Here is a 24,231-nt window from a genome sequence, read left to right on the forward strand (position 1 = left end):
GCATATAGCAGAACAGAACAAGTATAACATTGTGTTGTTAAATCCTGGACCTAGAAATGGCTAATGCTACCACATAGAGGCGGATTTAGACCTCATTGGACCCTAGGTAAGTTTCAGGTTTAGGGCCCTCCTCCCTCAAACCATCCATAACGCTATATTTTTGCTTCTGATTATAGGCGGCATCGACAGAGTACCTTGGCACAGTTTACCGATAAATGCTCAACTTTGTTAACGTCGGCATTGCGTACATAATAGGCTTAATGCCCGTGTCACATTTAATCTAAAACCAGTTTGTCCAAACATTTTTATCCTATCAAATTTTGGGAGTGTTGGCAGGTACATGCGAGATGCCAGTCACGCAATGCTCCTGTGGAAATGTTTTAGACACCCAGGATATCTTTATGGGGCCCCTTGGGACATGCTAGGCCCTAGGCCGGCGCCCTGGTTGCCTTGTGGAAAATTCACCTCTGCTACCATACCATTAGTCAATCCACTAGGCAACCGTAAATAAGTGGGTGCCTACAATACGTAGCGATTGACATATGTCACAGAACCTCCAACATAGAATCTGTATGGTTAACATGGAGGGACAGCAGCGTCTTACCTGCTGCCCTTCAGTGTCGGTGACTGGCTGGTGGTGCTGCTGGGTATAGTTACAGTCCAGCAGCACACTTCCAGTGTGATGACCTGGATCAAATGTATATAAAATATAAACGACAACTTCACATAACCCTAGAAAAACGAAATGTAAGCCCTGCAATGCATCTTATCAATGGTAAAGCAGAAATAACAAAAGCTGTATGTACATAGACATATACAGTGTCCATATGGTCTAAATCAGAGGCTCCCAACCACTATCTTCTTGTACCACCTACAGGTCATTTTGGATTTCTGCCCAAGGAGAAGGTGCGATATTTACTGAACCCACCAAATACATTAACTCACTTGTGCATGAAACCCCAGAAAACATGACCTGTTGACGGTACTGAGAATTAGGGCTTATAACCGCTGGTGTAGATGACAGCTGTTGCTCATATTCTATATTCCCCTGGTTAAGGATCTCAGTCTTCAATCTGTAATGAAACACCCTATAGCACTATGCAATTCCAGTGAGTGCCCCTGCTCTGCTGGGATTATACTGCCTGTATGGTTTGCTTGTACAGTTAGGAGCATGGCAGCTAGATCCAGTAATATAGCGCCAAACTCTATCACCCAAAACTTTCAAAAAAGTAAACCTGGACTTGCCTCCCCGCAGACCCACCCAAACCAAACCACTGAACAAGTCCTAGGACAATCACAAAAACAGCAGCTAGTAAGGTACGCAAATTACAACATTTCATAAGGACAGAACAACATGTACGTGTATAAACATATGAGGACGCATTACATCTACGCAATACGCAGACTTACATACAGCGCCCACCGTAGGACAACTGCTTACACTCAGGTGAAGGGCTGGACACTGCCTGTTTGCTAGAACTACAATACTTCTGTGCAGTTCAAAAACCAGGTGTGGCCACATGGATCAATTGAGATGCAAAAGCCAAGGCAGAGACTGAGACAAAGGATGGATCCCTGGAAAAAGGCAGATCCTTGGAGCAACCAGCCCCCTCCCCCATCAATAGTCAAAAACCTTAAAATGTATTGGGATTGTGTACATGCCCTCCTGCACTTTCTACCAATACCGTCATTCACGCTTTATAGCCTTCTGCTCTTAATCAGTTGAGTAAAACCATAAGGGAAATGCAGCTGATTATTTGCCCTGGGTTACTAAGCATCTCTTCATGTTATAACTGTAACATGGAGTACAGCCACACAACACAAAATCTGTACTTACTGGTGTAAAGGCATGGAACTGAAAGCTATGCAAATGCTGGCTGCCATGTTCAAAACAGTTAAATATAAAGATGAAACACACATTGAGCTGTAAAAACACTGTGGGGGCTATTTAATTGTCCCAATCTTCCATATATAATGGGCTGGGGGCTAGATGCAACTAAACGAATTGGCACAATGCAAAAATTGTCCTTTAGGAGTCCAAATGGGTCACTTTCACACATTTAATCTTCCCAACCATTGGTGTTGCAAGTTGAAATGTTTCTCTCTGCGGCTAACTGTGCTCAAATGAATCAACAATTGAATTGTTGCGATTGGAGTCATCTAGTGGCAGCTACAGGGACGTGCAATTGAATTCCCCCTATAAATGAACAACAACAACAACAAAAAAACAAAACACATGGCGAGCATCATAATTCTAATCTTGCCACTATTCACATTGCCTGCGTGTACCTAAATATAGGCTGGGTCTCCAATATAACAAATGCTGGTAATGAAAGCCATGTGCGCAGACCGCTCACAGAGCAGTTCTTCATAAGCGCGTGTTCAGCCCAGAATTGCTGAAAATTATGGTAAAATTATATCTTGGGAAGCAGCACAACAACTGGGTTTTTATGCACTGGTTCTATGAGCAATTACATCCATTCAATGTTTTTTTGTTGCAGCAATATTTATGTAAACTACAGTGAAAAAAAGACATTAAGAATTTACTAGAGAGGAATGTTCTTCACCAGCTCAACAATCTGTAATTCAAGCCCAGCAAAGACTTCCAAGGACTGTGTGTTACCGCGTATGTCAATGCAAGTAATCTGTATCATAAAGCAGAGGACAGGAATTTAACAGAAGATTAATTTCAGCTACAGAACGAGATTGGTCTTGCACACAAACAATAACATTTAGCCGCAATTAGAAATACAGTGAATGTTAAACGGACAACTATCTTACAAATACAATTTCAAATGCCGTGAAATTATATCTATACCTTACATTTTAATACAATTAGAAATAAATATTTTAACTATATAATACTTCTGAGGCAGGGGCGGATTTAAGGGGGGGTGAATGGGGCGATCTCCCCCCCCCCAGGCCAGGAGGGCGAGGGGTATACTCCTCACTGCCGCCAGCCGCATCTGCACCTACTAATGATTGTAGTGATGATGGGGAGATGATGACGCTGCCTCTCTCACCCAGTAGCTGATAAAGCGGAGCTTTCTCTCCCCATCCTGCCTATTGGCTGGTGGGCTGTAAATTAGGTGGTTTGCCACCCTGATTGCTCACAGACAGTGTGGGGTGGGCTGTGTCTGCAGCACTGCCCGGCGGGCACACGGTGGGTGTGTGCCCGATTTCAGGATGCAGTCGCCTGATAAGCGGGAGCAGCCACAGCCTGGAGCTCCCTTGTGTGTGCACTGTCCGGCAGCTGGTGTGTCTGGCTGCACATACAGTGTGTTTGTATGTGTGATATACTATGTATGTATTTCGGGTGAGCTGTGTGTGATGTGAAATGTACATGTGTGTTTGTGGTGTGCTATGTATATGTGTGCAATGTAGACCCCCCCCATGCAGGGTTTTTTCTTTTACATTTATTATTGTTTTTTTTATTATTATTATTATTATTATTATTATTATTATTATGGGGGGGCAGTCTTACAATGGGAGGAGTCAGGGATGGGAAGGGGAGGAGTCATGACTGGAAGGGGAGGGTCAAGTTTAAACAGTAAACTGTCTACCTGTTTCTGTGGCTGCATACGTTGACTCCCCATCGCTCCAAACACGGAGCGAGGGGTAAACGGCGTATGCAGGGGGTCAGTTGAATACTGATCAGGCGAGCTGTGACAGCAAGAAGGCAGCACTGCTCACTGTCACAGCGAGCCCCCAGCATTTAATACAAAAAGGCAAGGTTCCAAATGCCACGTCCTTCCTGAGCTGACCATGTGAAACCATTTTATAGCCATAAGGGGTATATATGCGATATGAACTTCTGAAATAGATAAATCGGTAGAAAACATAGTACATATCACACCATGTGTATACAGCTGCAGGGTTGGTATCTGGTGAGCGGATTGCACAAACAAAGGGTTGGTGAGCTGGCTGCACAATCTAGTGCTGTTTAAACAAGCTATTTCTAACATAGGGCAGTATTCAATGTGATTATTCTCCGTGCATGGCGAGCGTTTTTTGTGGCTCGCCATGCACTCGCCGTGTTTTTGCGGAGATTCTCCATGTTTGGAGACTCTCCGTGACGGCACTTTATACACTATTCAATGTGACAGGCAGGGAGACTTCCATCTCCCTGCCTGCCACCGTCCTCAGGCTCCCTGCGGCGTCACCTCATACGCCGGATTGGCTGATACTCACCGCGAGGGGCGGCGAGTATCAGCCAATCCGGCGTATGAGGTGACGCCGCAGGGAGCCTGAGGATGGTGGCAGGCAGGGAGATGGAAGTCTCCCTGCCTGACCCAGAACGTATGTGGGGGGGAGGTGGGCTCCCCGGGACCACCCCCCCCCCGGGAGAGCCAACAGGGGGCCAGGTATTCACTGCACCCGATCGTGCATATGTAATGATCGGGTGCAGTGAATATATATATATATATATATATATATATATATATATATATCAAGTCCAGCAGACCAGCACCCTCCCTCCTTGGTAAACCGCCGTGGTGCTATGGAGAAGTTTCAGATAAATACGCAATATCCAGCACCCACGGACTTTCACTTAGTAAGAATTCATACCACACAGGCTCCTTGTTGAGACAAGCTTTCGGGTTTATTACCCTTCGTCAGGTCCACAATATATACAAATCATACAATGAATCTCACCTTATATTCCTAAGTGCGCCGCCTTTCCTCCGTTTCCAGACGCCTCTGATCCGTCCCCCCACGCTGCAGACACTTCCAGGTGCACCATCCAACATTCCCCTCTCACCGGAACTTGGGTGTGCACTCATCGTACTCCGCAACGCCGGTATCACGTAACCATAGCAACCTGGATCCGGATTTCAGACTGAAAAAAACAAAAACATAAATGATATACAATTTAACCACAATAGTGCAAAAAACATAAAAACAGACATAAACAACTAATGTGCATGAGTAAGGGCTTGGAAGCATCTTGGTTCTATTATAGATAATATTCATAACATCTTGGATAAACCAATTACAACTAGACATCCAATTCATGAAAATACAGCTAAGTTTAAATGGTCATTAAGACCCCTAGGTTTAACTGTATCCAAGTAATGGATCCATTTAGACTCTAGCTGCAACAGGGTTTTATGCCTGTCGCCCCGTCTTTTACTCTCTGGCACATGATCAATAATAATGTGTTTAAAGCTAGCAAGACTATGCCTCTGCTCGGCAAAGTGTCTTGCCAGTGGTTGCTCAGAGAGTTTACCAGCTAGTGCAGCTCTGATGGAGGTCCTGTGCATTGCCATCCGTTCCTTAAAGGCCCGGATGGTCTTCCCAATATAGCACAGGCCACAGGGACATTTGACCATGTATACCACATAGGGAGTACTACATGTCAGCACATGCCTAATAGCATATTTTCTCCCTGTATGTGGATGGAAAAAATTTTTTGTAGCTATCATGTGCTGGCATGTAGTACATCCCGTGCACTTATAACAACCAGGACTTTTTCTGGTGATTCTCGCATCCCGTCGCATATGTTCTGTAACATCTGAGTGCACCAACCAATCTTTTATATTTTTACCTCTTTTGTAACATGGCATAAGTGTTGAATGTTTGAGGCTTTTAAGGTCCCTGTCAGTTTGAACAATTGGCCACAATGTCCTAGATGTAGACCTGACCTCTTGGTGTGCCGTATCAAAATGTTGGACCCAATGCATACGGTCTGACACCGGTTTATCCACTTTGGGTTTAGGTGTCAGTGACTGAATCCTGCTGATGCCCTGTACCTTTCTTCTCGCCCCTGCAATGATATCATCAGAGTAGCCCCTTACTTTGAATTTTTCTGACATTTCGTCTAGGCATTTCTCATACTCCTGTTCCTCACTATGTATTCACCTAGCTCTGAGGAACTGGGAGTATGGGAGACTATTGATAGTAGCAGGGGGATGGTAGCTCTCAGCTCTAAGTAACGTATTGCGATCCGTTGGTTTTGAGAATAGTCTAGTGATAATTTTACCTTCTTGGACCATAATTTTGCCATCCAAGAAGTCTATCTCTTCACGACTCATCTGAAAAGTGTATTTGATAGGGCAGTCTAGACTATTCAATTTCTCAACGTATTCGCTCAATTCAACTGCAGATCCTGACCACAATAACAAGATGTCATCTATGTATCTTTTGTAATAGAAGACTCTATCCCGGATATCTCTATTAAAAAACATATCCTCTTCTACAGAAAACATATATGTATTAGCATAGGCGGGGGCGACGGGCGAACCCATCGCTACCCCGCCTTCCTGCAAGTAGTAGTTGTTGTTAAAGTAGAAGTAATTGTTTGTGAGAACCATCTCCAACAAACTTAGAAACAAATGTAAGTCAGGACCATTATACAGAACATTGTTCTGCAACAGTTTTTTGACAGCTAGTACACCACCTTAATTCGGAATGTTAGTGTACAAGCTGGTTACATCCAGCGTACATAACCAGATGTTAGACGGAATATTACCAAGCGCACACAGGTCAATCAAAAGACTAGTAGTGTCTTTGAGGTACGTCCCCCTATCCTGTACACACGGTTGAAGGTATGAATCCAAAAAGATAGCAATGTTACTAAATAGGGACCCCCGGGCAGATATTATTGGACGCCCCGGGGGATTTAATAACCTTTTATGGATCTTCGGTAGTGTGTACAGGATAGGGACTTTGGGACAATCAAATTTCAATAATCCACAGTGTCTGATTATTTGAAAATTGATTGTCCCAAAGTCCCTATCCTGTACACACTACCGAAGATCCATAAAAGGTTATTAAATCCCCCGGGGCGTCCAATAATATCTGCCCGGGGGTCCCTATTTAGTAACATTGCTATCTTTTTGGATTCATACCTTCAACCGTGTGTACAGGATAGGGGGACGTACCTCAAAGACACTACTAGTCTTTTGATTGACCTGTGTGCGCTTGGTAATATTCCGTCTAACATCTGGTTATGTACGCTGGATGTAACCAGCTTGTACACTAACATTCCGAATTAAGGTGGTGTACTAGCTGTCAAAAAACTGTTGCAGAACAATGTTCTGTATAATGGTCCTGACTTACATTTGTTTCTAAGTTTGTTGGAGATGGTTCTCACAAACAATTACTTCTACTTTAACAACAACTACTACTTGCAGGAAGGCGGGGTAGCGATGGGTTCGCCCGTCGCCCCCGCCTATGCTAATACATATATGTTTTCTGTAGAAGAGGATATGTTTTTTAATAGCGATATCCGGGATAGAGTCTTCTATTACAAAAGATACATAGATGACATCTTGTTATTGTGGTCAGGATCTGCAGTTGAATTGAGCGAATACGTTGAGAAATTGAATAGTCTAGACTGCCCTATCAAATACACTTTTCAGATGAGTCGTGAAGAGATAGACTTCTTGGATGTCAAAATTATGGTCCAAGAAGGAAAAATTATCACTAGACTATTCTCAAAACCAACGGATCGCAATACGTTACTTAGAGCTGAGAGCTACCATCCCCCTGCTACTATCAATAGTCTCCCATACTCCCAGTTCCTCAGAGCTAGGTGAATACATAGTGAGGAACAGGAGTATGAGAAATGCCTAGACGAAATGTCAGAAAAATTCAAAGTAAGGGGCTACTCTGATGATATCATTGCAGGGGCGAGAAGAAAGGTACAGGGCATCAGCAGGATTCAGTCACTGACACCTAAACCCAAAGTGGATAAACCGGTGTCAGACCGTATGCATTGGGTCCAACATTTTGATACGGCACACCAAGAGGTCAGGTCTACATCTAGGACATTGTGGCCAATTGTTCAAACTGACAGGGACCTTAAAAGCCTCAAACATTCAACACTTATGCCATGTTACAAAAGAGGTAAAAATATAAAAGATTGGTTGGTGCACTCAGATGTTACAGAACATATGCGACGGGATGCGAGAATCACCAGAAAAAGTCCTGGTTGTTATAAGTGCACGGGATGTACTACATGCCAGCACATGATAGCTACAAAAAATTTCTTCCATCCACATACAGGGAGAAAATATGCTATTAGGCATGTGCTGACATGTAGTACTCCCTATGTGGTATACATGGTCAAATGTCCCTGTGGCCTGTGCTATATTGGGAAGACCATCCGGGCCTTTAAGGAACGGATGGCAATGCACAGGACCTCCATCAGAGCTGCACTAGCTGGTAAACTCTCTGAGCAACCACTGGCAAGACACTTTGCCGAGCAGAGGCATAGTCTTGCTAGCTTTAAACACATTATTATTGATCATGTGCCGGAGAGTAAAAGACGGGGCGACAGGCATAAAACCCTGTTGCAGCTAGAGTCTAAATGGATCCATTACTTGGATACAGTTAAACCTAGGGGTCTTAATGACCATTTAAACTTAGCTGTATTTTCATGAATTGGATGTCTAGTTGTAATTGGTTTATCCAAGATGTTATGAATATTATCTATAATAGAACCAAGATGCTTCCAAGCCCTTACTCATGCACATTAGTTGTTTATGTCTGTTTTTATGTTTTTTGCACTATTGTGGTTAAATTGTATATCATTTATGTTTTTGTTTTTTTCAGTCTGAAATCCGGATCCAGGTTGCTATGGTTACGTGATACCGGCGTTGCGGAGTACGATGAGTGCACACCCAAGTTCCGGTTAGAGGGGAATGTTGGATGGTGCACCCGGAAGTGTCTGCAGCGTGGGGGGACGGATCAGAGGCGTCTGGAAACGGAGGAAAGGCGGCGCACTTAGGAATATAAGGTGAGATTCATTGTATGATTTGTATATATTGTGGACCTGACGAAGGGTAATAAACCCGAAAGCTTGTCTCAACAAGGAGCCTGTGTGGTATGAATTCTTACTAAGTGAAAGTCCGTGGGTGCTGGATATTGCGTATTTATATATATATATATATATATATATATATATTTTATTAAATATATATTCATGTGCTATAAGCACATGAATAAAAATAGCATGCCCTTTCACAGATTAAAATTCCTGATTTTTTGACACCAAAATTAAAACAAAAAACCTTTTATTGTAAAAGTTCACATTCCACTTCTCCATGAAAAGATGGAGAATTGCTACACGGAGAGACATGGCGAAAATCACTTAGAAAGACGGCGAGAAGTGCACGTTGAATAGGGTTTCTCGCTTTTTGAGAGCATATCACACCATGTGTATACAGCTGCAGGGTTGGTATCTGGTGAGTGGATTGCACAAACAAAGGGTTGGTGAGCTGGCCGCACAATCTAGTGCTGTTTAAACAAGCTATTTCTAACATAGGGCAGTATTTAATGTGATTATTCTCCGTGCATGGCAAGCGTTTTTTTTCGCTCGCCATGCACTCGCCGTGTTTTTGCAGAGATTCTCCATGTTTGGAGACTCTCCGTGACGGCACTTTATACACTATTCAATGTGACTGATACTCGCCGCCCCTCGCGACGAGTATCAGCCAATCCGGCGTATGAGGTGACGCCACAGGGAGCCCGAGGACGGCGGCAGGCAGGGAGATGGAAGTATCCCTGCCCGCCCCAGAACGTATGTCGGGGGGGGGGGGGAGGTGGGCTCCCCGGGAGCCAGGCCGCACAGGCTGCCCCCCCGGGGAACCCCAACAGGGGGCCGGGTATTCACTGCACCCGATCATGCATATGTAATGATCGGGTGCAGTGAATATATGAATATCTAATGAGCGGCTCGGCTCCCGGCTCCCGGCCCCCTGCTGGCTGCTCTGTGTAAAAAAAAAAAAAAAAAATCACAGATTAAAATTCCTGATTTTTTTACACCAAAATTAAAACAAAAAACCTTTTATTGTAAAAGTTCACATTCCACTTCTCCATGAAAAGATGGAGAATTGCTACACGGAGAGACACGGCGAAAATCACTTAGAAAGACGGCGAGAAGTGCACGTTGAATAGGGTTGCTCGCTTTTTGAGAGCAAAAGTCTCCGTCCAACGCGAGAAAAGCACAAACTCGCCATAAAACACAGATAATTTTTCTCATTGAATACTGCCCATAGTCAAAATCAGCCATAGCCAATATAGTACAGCATGTATAGCCAATATCGGTGGTTCTGGGCTTCAGGGAGGGTTGGTGAGGTGACTTATCTGTAGTGCAGCCTGTGTGATCTTCCTGCTCTGATGCTATGCTCACGGAACCATGCATCGGACATGTCGGCAAACCCATCGAATTTATCGATTTAAAAGCGACCAAATCATAGGAGAATCGCCCTAATATATGGGCACCTTAAGGAGTGTAATCAACTCCTTGCTGAATCCATCCCACCTAGAGGTTCCTACCTGGTACTAGAGAGACTAATAAAGATGCCAATAATTGTACACGCATACAAGGGTAATACATGTAGGAGAGATACACAGGCCTTTAGGACAAATAAAAATGTCTTACAGTGATGGCGTGTGTTTATGTTGCCGTGTTGGGTCCACCAGGGACATGAGCAGTGACAGAAACAAATATAGGAGTGTGTCTATGGAAACATTGAGCCGTGATATTATTCTCGGCTATTTAAAAACTGATGCGCTTCTGAATGTATCGGTCTAAAAGCAATTCAGAATTGCAGCTGGGGGAATATGCAGCACACTCTTATTAGAGATACAAGCATTGAGGTGGGAAGGAATTGGGCCTCCAGCTACTGCTGAACTACATATCACAGAACTAGTTACCAGCCCCTCAAAATGCCGAAACAACATCCCCGTACTCTTCGCGTCGGCAGATGTACGCAACCGAACAGATGAACTTCATACACACACAGATAAGCTGCATTTACCACAAACTACCTTCTACAGGACAGTTCAGCTTTCAAAAATAAAATGTTTGTTTCTTGCGATTCAAGGACATTTATTAATGTAATCCCTGTGCATTATGCAATGTCAAGAGAGCACAACTTTAAAGTGAGGGCATGGCAGTCAGCCATCTTGTGAGCATGCTGATAAGAGTAAGTATTTTTTGTAAACACATTGGACAGTCTGCTTTTTATAAAGAGGATTAGTAAAGCCTCACTGAATTTGGATATTCCCTTTTTTTCTGAGGAGATATCCAATATATTTCCTTATTATTATTATTTTTGTACCAAACAGGTTTCTGAAATCATGTTCTTAGGTGTTAAAAAAAAACCCAGCACAAATATATCAGGGTATATAGACTATTTGAAAGCATTTGATAATACATAAATGGTGCATACCTCCCAACTGTTCTTATTGGGCGAGAGGATTCCTGTACGCTAGTGCTCAGCATAGAATATATGCTAATTCAAAAGGTGGTTATATGGGTAGGAAAAGGGCCAGGGGTCTCTTCACCGTGATGTGTGTTCCCCATGACACATGATAATGACCACTCATATGCATGAGTTTTTGTCACAGTTCCACAACTTGGATAGCTGGTATGGTGATGTGAATACTTGTATAATATAGTGGTGACAGAAATGTGTGCCCTTCTCAACTCCTAACATCAGGAAAGATAATATATATATATATATATATATATATATATATATATATATATATCTTGCAGAAAAAATATCTTTCACTATGGTGGCCTAGTTAGGACATTTCTCGCCAAACAAATACAAGACAGGGCACTCCCATCCTTTACGGTGCTTGCATAGCTTCTGCTGGTCTTATTCCTCTCTTTCTCCCTCCACTAATATTACCTCAGCATGCCCTCAGTTGATCCATGTCAACATGCCCTCAGCCAGCCAGTGTCAAAGCCGTGTCAGATATGCCCCAGATAAGCTGTGTGAAAACAGTCTTTTTCCGTTTTAAAGAAGAAAACACACCACAACATATAAATGTATACCAAATATAGTAGTGTTCGAAAAATCACAAAATACACAAATGTTTGATTTGTGTGAAAAAAATATGTATAATAAAGGAAGATAAATCTCCTTATTGTGAAATATACAGTAAGGCTAGTTCAAGTCACCCCCAGAGGGAAAGTCCAGATTCAATTAAGTACATTTGTCTTCTGAACTTCATAAACACGCCTATATCAAATGTTAGCTTTACTTCATTTTATGGCCAGCGCTATGTGACATTATTATTTTCAGGTCACCCTTATATACAGTAGTTAGTGCATATTCCAAGTGTAATGGGGCCTGTAGGGGTTAGAAAATGTCCCTACATCACTCTGGGGCAGATTTATTAAGCTCAGTGAAATAATTAAGTGTCTGTTTTTTTATCACCGGCCAATCAGATCCTAACTGTGAAGTTAGAGGCTTGGTTTGAAAAATGACAGGTAGGAGCTGATTGGCCGGTGATAACCAGACACTATCACTTCACCAAGCTTAATAAATCTACCTCTCTGTGCATAGGTGCCATAGCGACAGCAATGCATGGTGCCGTGCCTAATCCAGCATGCTGGATAAATCTATAATCGCCGGTGTTGGGACTATTTCACACGCTCCGGCTCCCAGTGGTGGGATCCGGCTGCAACCGGGCGGCCCGGCCATGGCCATCCCGTGTGAAATTAGACAATCCTGTCCATTATGAACTACTGTGTGCGCTTTTGGCCGTGCGAGGTTTTGCAGCCCAGCAGGAGCCAAAGCGTGTGAAATAGCCCTCAGGGTCAGTGTTCTCACCGGACAACACTGAACCTTTACGATCGCTCAGCACACATCGCTGTGTGCTGAGCGATCTTTCTGATGTGTTCTGAGCGAACTAGCATCACTCAGAACGTTGCAGCATCTTCTGGTCAGTAATACGGGAATAGTTTCATGACAGGCAGGGAAGAGGAACTGCACAGGTTTTGAAAGATGCAGGGTTCTAGAATGAACACAATGTCCCGTATTCAATGTGGCCGGCGAGGGGGTAAAAAGGCGGGGATCGATCACCCTATTCTACGTTCCGGGGGAATTATCGCTGTCGGAAGTTAGCGAGGATTCCCCCAAACAGCGAGGCTCGCCGTTAATGCCCGCATGCGCCGTTTCCCGTCACTACAAAAAACTAGTGACAGGGAAACAGTGTGTGCAGGGGGTCAGTTGAATACTGGCCATGGGAGCTGTGACGGCGATCAGTCAGCATTGCTCGCTGTCACAGCCTCGCAAAAATCAAGTGGTAGAACAGGCCATAGTTATTAGGGACAACCCCCCCCCCAGAACAGAAAGAATATGTGTGAGCAATCCCTCAACTGTATTATATTAAAATAAAGAAACCTCATGGACAGATCTAGAAGGGCAGTCAGCCCAGGAGCGACTGAAATCAACAAAAAGCAGGAGTCATGTACATAAACGAACTTACATAAATGATGGGACTAGGAGGGCCAACAATGACAAAAAGTGCTACAGGAGTCACAGGGAAACAAGAGCCTGGGGTGTAGAATGATCTAGAGATGAACACTCCGTTTCATATTAAATACTGGAGAATCAAAGACATGTTGCTTCAAAGAGACTCGTGAACAGAGGGGGAGAATAAAGATAGACGTCTTCTGAGAAGCACTTAGTCAGGTTAAAGATCGCACATGACACAAATGGCTCTAAAATCCAAAGTCCTAAGTAGTGCAGAAGTGGACCTGGAAGGAGGAGGGGTAGGGAACGAAGGAAAGGTCAAAGGTAAACAACAGGACCCTAAAACCTGTTCCAGTAATGTCACTCTTCTAATGAATACACTTCATTTTCCTGACTATAGCCCTGAGGTCATGAGGGCAATTCCCACCATGGCAGAGTTTGTATATTCCTATAGAGTTTTGCTTGCGTGGGTTTCCTCCGGGTTTTCTGCTTTCCTCTCACAATCCAAATATATACTGGTAGAATAATTAGCTCCTCAAAAAACTAACCCTAGTGTGAATCTGTGTGCGTGCTTGCAGATATGGTAGGGAATATAGATTATAAGCTCCACTGGGGCAGGAACTGAGGTGGATGGCCAAATATTCTCTCAGAAGTGCCTCACAGAATGTGTGCGCGTTCTATAATGAACTGGTAAATATAAATAAATAAATATAGGTCAGGCTACATAACTTATGACTCCATCGTATGTTTATGCAAAAAATGCACTAAAAATTTTGCTGGGATAGGATTCTCCCAGTGAATCCTGTGCCCTCTATTCCTCACGCATTTCACATCCCATGACGCTTGCTGTACTTACCCAATTAGGTGTTTGGTTGCTATGCGCACCTAGTTTATTAATAAAGCTTTCTAATAGAGAAAACACCCATACACAATACATCTGGGCATCACTAAAGAGAAAACAAACTGTGCCCTTTGCACAAACCATAAACTGTTCTAGCTGAAATTAGCCATTTACAAGAGCCCAGCACCACAGGCAACAGCCAAATCGTTAAAGTTACTCGTTTAATAATACCTTCAGCAGTCCTGTGATTCACTGGAGAGCGAGGCGAATAAAGATAGTGAGAAACGCTCCTAGCTGAAATCTTCATTGCTTACTAAGCTGGAACAGAACAGATCTGATATACTGACATCAACACAAAGCCCTTCCCAGGACTGCAATTCTTTCCAAGCATTACCGTCTGCCCTGTCTCACAAGCATTAGATCTCTGTCTTTCAAACGCCACAAAAAGCAGCATTTATCTCACGCAGGTTCATTATATTTATCTGTAGATGTAAAACTTCCATATAACTGCAGCAGTAAAGTCTAAATACTGTACATTGTGATCCACACAAGCTGCAGAGAGAGTGTATACAGCACGCCGGTTTTTACAATTGCTACAGTAAATAGTGTCCCCCAGCCATAGATGTTACGGGTTAGTATTTTTAACAATGGGAAGACATATGGTTAAATGAAGAGACAGAACATAAAAATTAGGAATTCGCCTAAATAAATTAAACGATCAGTGTTAAATGCCACATGTCTCCTCCCTGAACACCTCACAGATGTGCTGTACAGTAAATGGCCGTTTAGATCCCCAAAGCTCACCTATGCGGGGTACACACTAGAACGATTTGGCCTCAATTCCCCCAATTTCGATACAATCTCGACCGATTGTATGTAAATTGGGCATTCTTTTTGGCATGTTTTAGATCCGATTCCGATGCGCGTCCCCGCTGGACGTTTTGCCTGTCCTACCTGCTGCAGTCAGGATTTGAAAACGACCCCTTCAACTGGGTACAGATCGGAATTGGATCATATGCTCCAACAGAAGATGCGACCATCGTATGGACATCTCACGATCATGATTGTTCTGGTGTGTACCTAGCATTACACTGGCGCTATTTCCAGCTTCCCGCGTATTGCTGCCCAGTATAATGTGCACAACAATGGCGTTTATCATGTATCACCTTTCCTTCATTCATTGTACAGCAGGTGAGTCTGGAGTGCTTACAATAACTGCTGCCCTGATTCTGTCTGCATCTGTGTCTGTGGATTATTAGGTGGACAGTGTCTAGGGCCTTGGTGGCTAACCTCGACACTCCAGCTGTTGTTGAACTATACATCCCAGCAAATTGCAAAACTGAAGCATAGCATGCTGGGTAATGTGTATTTCAACAACAGCTGGAGTGTCAAGGTTAGCCATCAAAGGTCTAGGTCCATGATCAATGGTCGACACAGAAAAACAGTTTGAAATGGTCAACATTGATAGAAGGTCGATACTAACAAAAGGTCAACATAGACTTTAGTTGGTGTCTATGTTGACTATATATTGGTACCGTATTAGTGAACATTGATGCCTCGCTATGCTCGGTACACTATTAGAATCCCCGTCTATGCCGACTTAAATGGTGAAGTAGGAGCAAGTTGGTTTAAAAAAAAAAAATCATGAAAAACTGGTGTCGACTGTTTAATGTGTCGACCTATCGACTGAATACCACATCTGTGCAGTCAGTTTGTTATCAGGCAAAACAAGTAAATTGCACAGGGCTCCACATCAGAGGCCTAAATACAGGAGAGAATGGAAGACAGTCACCTCCAGGGGCCACCTCTGATAGAGACACACTCAATTCCTCCATTGATCCAGCTTCTGCCTTATGTGCCCCAGAGCAGGAATAAGCACGGAGCCCAGGGCACATCTCCTTCTCCCGGTCTAAGATCTGCTGGGGTGGTGAAAATGATCTGTGCCAGTCCCCTCTCACAGCAGCTGGCACCTAAACCCATGTTGACTTTCAGTAGTCAACCCAATGAACCACACTATTCACAGCTGTACAGAGGGCACAGACCATGTCGCCTTTAGCAGATGACCCGGGCTGGACATGTCTGTGCTCAGATAATTAGTACCACCTCGCTACCATCTTGGCACACCAGGAGAGAGAACATGTCTGTCTGCTGCTGGAACGCGGTGTTGGAAGGGGGAAGCGGACACCCCCAAAACGCTCTCACATCTGGGCTCTGGTATGAACTTACACCCCTGCTCCACATACTACATATATTGGCGTAATCATAGCGGAGCACTCACAACCCAAAGAAAACTCCAAATGCAAATAATAATCCTACAGAGCAGAACCCACTGGTGGTATTTGTGTACTTGTTAAAACAAGTTCCGTCATAATGGAAAAGAAGGTACAAATAACTGGGCAAATCGGTATTACAGCAGTGGAAAGCCAGAGCGTGCTAGTAACAGAGGATACTAGGTATGTAGGTATTTTATAACAGGCGTGGTGTGTTATCGCGCATGTACACATATCTGTATGTTGTATTATTATTCCTGCTCTTCCTCCCAAGGAAAACTTTATTTGTTATATTTTCTGGCTGGCAAGAGCATGTAAAAAAGGAAGGAACATAACAAGATTAAATGTCAATGACACGTAAGCTGCTGTACTGCAAGTTAACACATGCTGTAACAGTTGGAAGTCCCTAGGAAAGCAGATACAGTATGTGCCTCTGTAGAGGATTCTCACTCCTACATGGGAAATCTTAGGATGACATCACTGAAATCACTATAGTCACCCTCAGCTATTGTTGGGAAATGCTGCACAAGTTTGTTAGAGAATACATAGAGAAGGGACGAGGAACCTTCGGCCCTCCAGCTGTTGTTGAACTACACATCCCAGCATGCCCTGCAAGAGTTGTAGTATGGCCACATAGCAAAACTGTAACAAGGCATGCAGGGATGTGTAGTTCCACAACAGCTGGAGGGCCGAAGGTTCCCCATCCCTGACATAGAGACTATGGGGGTAATCCAACCCAGTGGTTAATTAACCACACTCCAATTCAAGTAGCGTGATTTACCCCTTGTTTTAACCCCCGAGGAAGCACACTTCCTGGCAGTCTGAGGGTCTAGGAGGAAAAGAACAGGCCAAAAATGCACCTACTTGTGTATTTAATACTTTGTAGATGATGATATGCAAACCCTGTTACTTCTATATCTTTCTGGTTTTTGCCCATGCCAAATTGAATTCGCTGTTGAATTGACAGTGCAGCAAAATAAGCCGTCGGTCAGGTTTATGGGAATGTGTAGAAAGGATCAACGACGTCTAGATCGACAATGACTAAATCGACCGACACTAGTTAGACTACTACAAATTTTCGACATACACTAGATCAACATTAACAGAAGGTCGACACAAGCAAAAGGGCTACATGAAAATGGTCGACATTGACAAGGTTGACACGAGTTTTTCATGATTTTTTTTTTTAAACCGACTTGTTCATACTTTACCGTCCCAGTAGACAGAGGGAAGTATGCCTGTAGCATAGCGAGCGCAGTGAGTCTTGTGAGAGGACTTGGTCGACATAGACGTGAAAAACTTGTGTTGAGCTTTTCACTGTTGACCACGTTGCCGTTGACCTTTTGCTTGTGTTGATTTCCTGTAACTGTTGATCTAGACGTTGCAGACTAATTTTTAGGAGTCTAGCTAGTCATGGTTGACCAAATAATTGTTGATCTAAACATCGCCTATCTTCTATACCATGATCGAAAGGAGAATACAACAAATTGTGTTGTCACTCAGGTTTTAGTAAATACTTGCTACTGTATCTATCTTGTGTAGGGAAATCGTATATAAGGTCTCAAATGTTTATTATCTTTACGTTTTTCTTAATGTTTTAAGGAGCAGAATTTAGAACTTCTTATTCTTATTTCTTAAGTTTTCTTGTTCTAGAAGCTGCAAAGAAAAGTAACTGTGTAGCAGCCTACATTACCTGGTTACAGGAGTCCGGCTACCTGACTGGCAAATGTGCAAGCTACAGTACCCACTATCATCTAGTAGAGACACTGATTGCTTGTACACAGTGGGGTATATTCAACTGACCCCCTGCACACGCCATTTCTACTTCGCTGGGTTTTTGCAGTGATGTGGAAATGGCATGTGCAGCCGCTAAAACAGCGAGGCTCACGGCTAAATGCAGCGGGTTCCTTGCATTAGCTGTGAGCCTCGATGTTTGGGGGAATCCTCGCCGTCATCATACAGCGAGGGTTCCGCCATAACACTGAATAGGGTAGGCGGCCATCGCGGGGGTTAGAGGGTCCCTTGTTTTCGGCGATTTCTGCCGTTTAACCCCCTCGCCGGCCACATTGAATACGGCCCAGTGACTACATAAGAATAAAACAGAGAAAAGCTGAACGGCTGCAGTACTTATGGGGCCTATACACATAGCTAGTTGCTGAGCATTGTGAGCGATACTAGATCACACAGCACTCAGCGCTGTGTGCTGAGTGATCTGTCCGGTGAGAACACTGGCTCTGACCCGGCGATTAACTAGATTTATCCAGGATGCTAGATATCAATCCCCGGGCTGTAAGCGACGCGAAGGCCCGTGCATCGCTATGCCCCTACACAAGGGGAGATGTCAGGGCATTTTCTAAGCGAACTAGTGAGATTTCTTAGATAATGCCTGTAAATCGCTATGTGTGTAGGCCCCATTAGAAGCCTAAAACAGGTAAAAGGCCTTTAATTATCACATAACTCAATCTGTGCAGCGTGCTAATCAACCTGTGAAACAGACCATAAAAATGATATAAAGCAATATAAACAAGTCTGTTAGGTTACCAGCCTTTGAAGTCTACGGTTATGGATTTAATGCTTAAAGGAAATCATTGTAAGTAAACGTACACAGTTATTTTTTTTTTAACCCTTTGCAGGCCAATTTTTTTTTTTGCAATTCAACCAATCTGGTTTGAATGTTTAAATTAATTGTATTTTTTTTTTTAATTCAACAATCTTCTGCATTGATTGTTGAACGATGTTAATGTTCTTATTTTAAAGTGGCTCCCCATTGGATATGCTACTAGCGCTAGGCATGTTGAGCCTGACTATATGTCGGACCTGAAAGGGTTAAACCTCTAACTCACGACCACAGCAAACCCAAAGAGCGAGATGTGAAATTGTTACGGTGACCGCGTAGGCGCATTAAACAAAAACGGTGTCATTTATCTTGTTCCAACCAGAAGCCATTAGAAAAACAATGACAGCTGAAACTAGCGGCTTAGTGTGTGTAGCGCCTTACCTTAGCCCTGCCGGTGCTCTGCAGAATGTGCACCAGAGCACAGGCCATCTCCTCCTTGTTCCGGACGCTGATCACTGGCTCCAGCACAGAACACAGCATTGTGTAGTTTATAGTAATAAATTCTGCAAACTCCTTGTACTGCTCCATGGGCAGAATAGTGATGGTCTGGTATCGGGACTTGATACGTATCGACGGTCCCCCGGTTTTGCCTTTGTTGGCGGTGGGTGTGCTTACCGGGTACCACTTCTCCACAAATTGTCTGCCAGTCACGCTGGCCATGGGTATGTTCACTAACCCCACATAATTGTTTTTATCCTTCTTCTTTTTCTTCTCTACGTCCTTATAGATGTGCACGGTAATATTGTAAAGAGGAGGCAAGCCATAGAACTCAAAGTGCTCTCCCCAAAATATATTGTCTGCTTTTGTTTTGCTTGTGGTGCGTGCAAAGAGTGTGTCGTCTAGGCAAAGCTCGCAGAAATACTTCTTCTTTGGGGCTAGGTCCTTGGCCTCGATGATCCACAACCGCAACACATTTTCTGCCCGTCGGCAATTGTCCTGGAGGGGAGAGATTAAGCAGAGTTTAGAAAAGGTTTATGAACAAGTTATATATTTAATTCAATATGGTCCCCCCCTTTCTTATCTAAATGGTTCAGATAAAGATTTTCTTAAGGTCCGTACACAATGGGTATTATGCCTAGCGTGTATGGACAGCGATGACAGCAGGAAAGCCGATCTGTGCATACACACTGAGCGGCTTTCCCCTCCTGCCCGGTGCTGTCAGTGGACGGCGGACGGCTTTGCATAGCCTTCCACAAAGCCGCTTATCTGCTGGTATTGCAAGCAGATTAGTGGCTTTCCCGGCGATGATGCGGGATCGCGCATCACCGCTCATCGCTGGGCCATACGCACCGGGCGGCTTTGAGCTGAAAGCCGCTCAAACTTGGTGTTTTGAGTGGCTTTCAGCGCAAAATCGCCCAGTGTGTATGGGCTTTAACATTGAAACACATTTTGGTACAGAAACCTGTGGAACATTAAGCAACTTGGTCCAGGCCACTCAATGGATGTCAATAGTCTCATTAAAATACAAGTCTTCAAATAATATCATATTACACACAGAAAATAAACATTTGTAACTACACTTCCCATACATTCTCCAAAGCTGCATGGGCCTGCATCACATTAAGGGACCTACACACTGGGAGATGTCCTGAGCATTCTGAGCTATACTAGATCGCTCAGCAAGTGCGCTCAGCACCCAGTAATTCACAGTGAACCTTTCAATACTGGTTTTGAAAATCGGATCTGTTATTGGTCCACAAAAATACAGATTATTATTACAAAAAAAACCACACAAACAAATTGTGGCTCAATAATCTTAGGCATTCATGTACCTTATACCCCTTTTGCACCTCTGATCTGGGTTATTGCTGGTTTGAAATGTCGACCTGGGACAAAGTACGGTGTGAAATCACCAAATCTTATAACCCGGGACGACCACCAATTTAACTCTTATTAAGAAGGGTTAATCCCCAGTCGCCCTCAAGATCCCGGGTCCGACCTGGCATTGCAATGTGAAAGGGGTATACGATGTGGCCCAACAAAAGAACATATGACTCAGCGTAATGTGTGGATCTAAAATTGATTAAGGCATGTTTAGCCAGACTCAACTATATGGAGCCAATAGCTATTCCAAAAAGCACCCTACACCATGTGTATAGCCACGGAGGAGCCCCCTAATGTTAAATACACTCTCGAGCTTACCGCGCAGGGTAACCCATAGCTTCCACCCACTTTACCCGGAATCAATTGGTTAACACACGTTAGCAGTGGGTTTATAGTGCTGTGAAATCGCCTAATAATTGAATTGCTCTGCGCATTAATCCGGGAGCTTTAGCAGTGTGGTAAACCCTGTGGCTAACTGAATGTAATCCTTAGTGTCTAATGGGGCAATTATTCCTGGAAAACATTTTAATACCGTCCCAGAGGCACAATAACTTTCCACAGTTGTCTTGTTTTCTTTTACCTTGTTGGGCTGGACTGTTCGCCTTAGGTTTTCCATCCACTTATCTCTCTCTGCTGCGGAGGAGCAGCTGAAGCATTTACTGCCACTGGCGTAAGTAACCTGGTAGAAGTGCATTGACAAAGATAAAAAAAATATATATCAAAAGGTTACTTAAAAGGTTTTTAGTTAATTGTTGACATTCTGTCATTATAATACATATTCCTTTACCTCAAAACAGAAGTCTTGCCCCAAGATGCTGCTGTGCAATGGCTTCACCAGGATCTTGTCTTCTGTCCCCAATTCCAGAGCCTCCACCGCACTGCCTGGGCTCAGCAAGGACTCATGGGAACGGGACTCTTTTAGTTTAGGTAACCCACGTGACCTACATTAAAGAAGGGATTGTCATTAAGAGGGCAGGCAAGTAAATACGTGTACCATTGTAAACATCCCCAATTATAAATGATTCAGATGGAAACACAGGACTGGATCGTGAAATAACCCTTGCAGCAAACCTAGAATAAAAATACATAATATTTCGCCCGCAGGACAGCAAGATTTAAGAGTTTGGATATATGCATGACAAGGAAAACTTTAAGCCAGGCATGGCCAAACTATGGCCCTCCAGCTATTTTGAAACTACAAGTCTCATCATGCCTTGTCACAGTTTTGCTATTACGGAATGCTAAAACTAAGGCAAGGCATGCTGGGATGTGTAGTTTCACAACAGCTCCTCCATAAAACCGGTTCAATTTGATAGGCTAAACAAATCTGAAAACATCTATTTCTAAGATGCACAGGGCAGTTCTGAGCGCGGAGTTCGTATTTCCGCACCTCACTGCGCACATTCGTTATGCAGTGTAATGAAAACTTTAAAATGACTTTTGTAACCGACACCTTTTTACACATAAAACAATCCAAACTCTACTGTGAATAAATGTAAAGACAAGTGTTCTACTCATAGTACAATTGCACAGTTGTAGTGGCTAATGAATGCACGGATACAGCAGAAGTTAATGCATGTGACAGAAATGAGAAGAACAGACTTACATGAAGCAATTATATAGCCACCTTGCTGTGCATCCCCAAATCATAGCTAGGATTCATTTCACAAGTCCCCGGCCATCGCTCCTCTGCACAAAGGTCAGGGGTCACATGCCACCAGAAAATGAAATCTACCAGGAGGGATGTCAAGTAGCCAAGCAGGGCATGTCGCCAGGGGTGGAAGATGTCCTCACAACCTCATTACATTAAAGAATACGCTGAATTCCGATCATTCCTGACTCGTGAGCAGAATTGGCTGCTAGTGAAATGAAATCTGGCTTCAAATAGCTGGCTACTGCATCCCCCCCCCCTTCTCCTCCCTCCTCCAGCATCCCGCCCCTCAGGTAGCACACACACAGTCCCGGTGAGCCAGGCTGCTGCACTCTGGGCCTGTTGCTATGACAATGCACCTATAAGCAGATTACGGTTCGCAGGCAGAAGCTGCAGCCAGGCTGGCTCAAAGAGCATGCTCTGTAAACATTGCAAAGGTGACCTTATCAACCAGCTTCCCTTGCACAAACCCAACACGGGCAAGGAAGAGCTTAGGAGTGAAGGGGGGCTCTGCACTGCACTGAGGCGGTCCCAAGAGGGGACAGATCAGCAACATTTAATGCGTCAACCTCCTGGAAGCATCTCCATTGGGACAAATTACCACCTTCCACCCTTTACAGACATCTGCTTATTTCCTCTGCAGGAATATCCCTGACTTTTCCCACGGCGTGACAAATGTGCACCTTCTTGGGCCAGATTTAGGAGGCTGGAAAAGACAGAAGAAGCAAGCAGATCGCGTGTCGGTCCCAGATTTACACTAGAATCCTAATGAGCCTTGATGGACAACCATTCAGTGCTAAAGCAGTGTGCGAGCGGCGGAGGGGTTAATAATACTGAACAGTAGAAACAAATGCCTGCCATTTAACCCCGAACCAACAAGAGATCAAACCAACCCTGGGCAAGTGCAATAACCAGTAGGGATGGATTAAAGAGCTCTTCCTGTATTACTGAGGAAGCTATTGGAGAACTGAGCAGCGCTTAGCTGCCCCTGTTGAGACACGGATAATCCCAGTGAAGCAGGATTACAGTAAACAGCACGAGCCATAGAGGCAGGGAGGGGGGCGAGACAAAAGCATCCTTTACACAATATGAACCCATGTCTGCCAGTGTAACGACAAGCAGCGGGAACCTGATTGTTTGGTCTATAGATGGAAACCGTTATATAAAGATACTATCATTAGGTCCCGTAACCAATTGGCTGTCCGTCACTGGAGATTACAACCCCATTGGTGGAAACCATCTTTATAGACCAAACTATCATTTTGCACAACCATGATTATTTTGAATTCAACAAACCGACAATATACCGACGATAATTGGCTTAGCAAAGAAGTAGGAGGCCTGCTCTGCCTGTTACAGTGGCCAACAGACACAATATCTGCCTACTACAGCACCAAAGTCAGATACTTGCCCTGGTAACCATACCATAGATCCCCTGCATAATTATACCAACCAGCTAAGAAACTGCCAATTACATATAAAATATGGATATGGTATAAGGCAGGCACGGAAAACTGTGGCCCTCCAGCAGTTGTGAAACTACACATCCCAGCATGCCTTGCCATAGTTTTAGCATTCTCTAATAGCAAATGGTGGCAAAGCATGATGGGACGTGTAGTTTAACAACAGCTGGAGGGCCATAGTTTGGGCCATGCCTGGTTTAAGAGATAGACCATGTCTAGGTGACAGTGTCCATGTCGACATAGAGCAAAAACATGAAAACAGTATGTCGACCTTGTGGGTGTCGAACATGCCCAGGTCGACTTTAAGCTTGTGTCTACCTTCTGTCACTGCTGACCTATGGT

General features: G+C 43.9%; 1 protein-coding gene across 8 annotated transcripts in view; it reads right to left on the minus strand.

Moving 5' to 3' along the window:
• RASAL2 (RAS protein activator like 2) overlaps positions 1–24,231 on the minus strand; it is a 265,534-nt gene that overhangs the window by 18,304 nt on the left and 222,999 nt on the right. For all 8 annotated transcript variants that reach the window (XM_083157244.1, XM_083157243.1, XM_083157242.1 and 5 more), the window contains 3 exons: positions 21,563–21,716; positions 21,356–21,454; positions 19,333–19,887 (listed from right to left, as the gene is read on the minus strand). In XM_083157244.1, the coding sequence (XP_083013370.1) occupies positions 19,333–19,887; positions 21,356–21,454; positions 21,563–21,716 (808 nt within the window). The remainder of the gene's footprint in view (positions 1–19,332; positions 19,888–21,355; positions 21,455–21,562; positions 21,717–24,231) is intronic.

The sequence above is a fragment of the Crinia signifera genome, chromosome 8, assembly GCF_055691185.1.
Source record: "Crinia signifera chromosome 8, ASM5569118v1, whole genome shotgun sequence".
Lineage (NCBI taxonomy): Eukaryota > Metazoa > Chordata > Amphibia > Anura > Myobatrachidae > Crinia > Crinia signifera.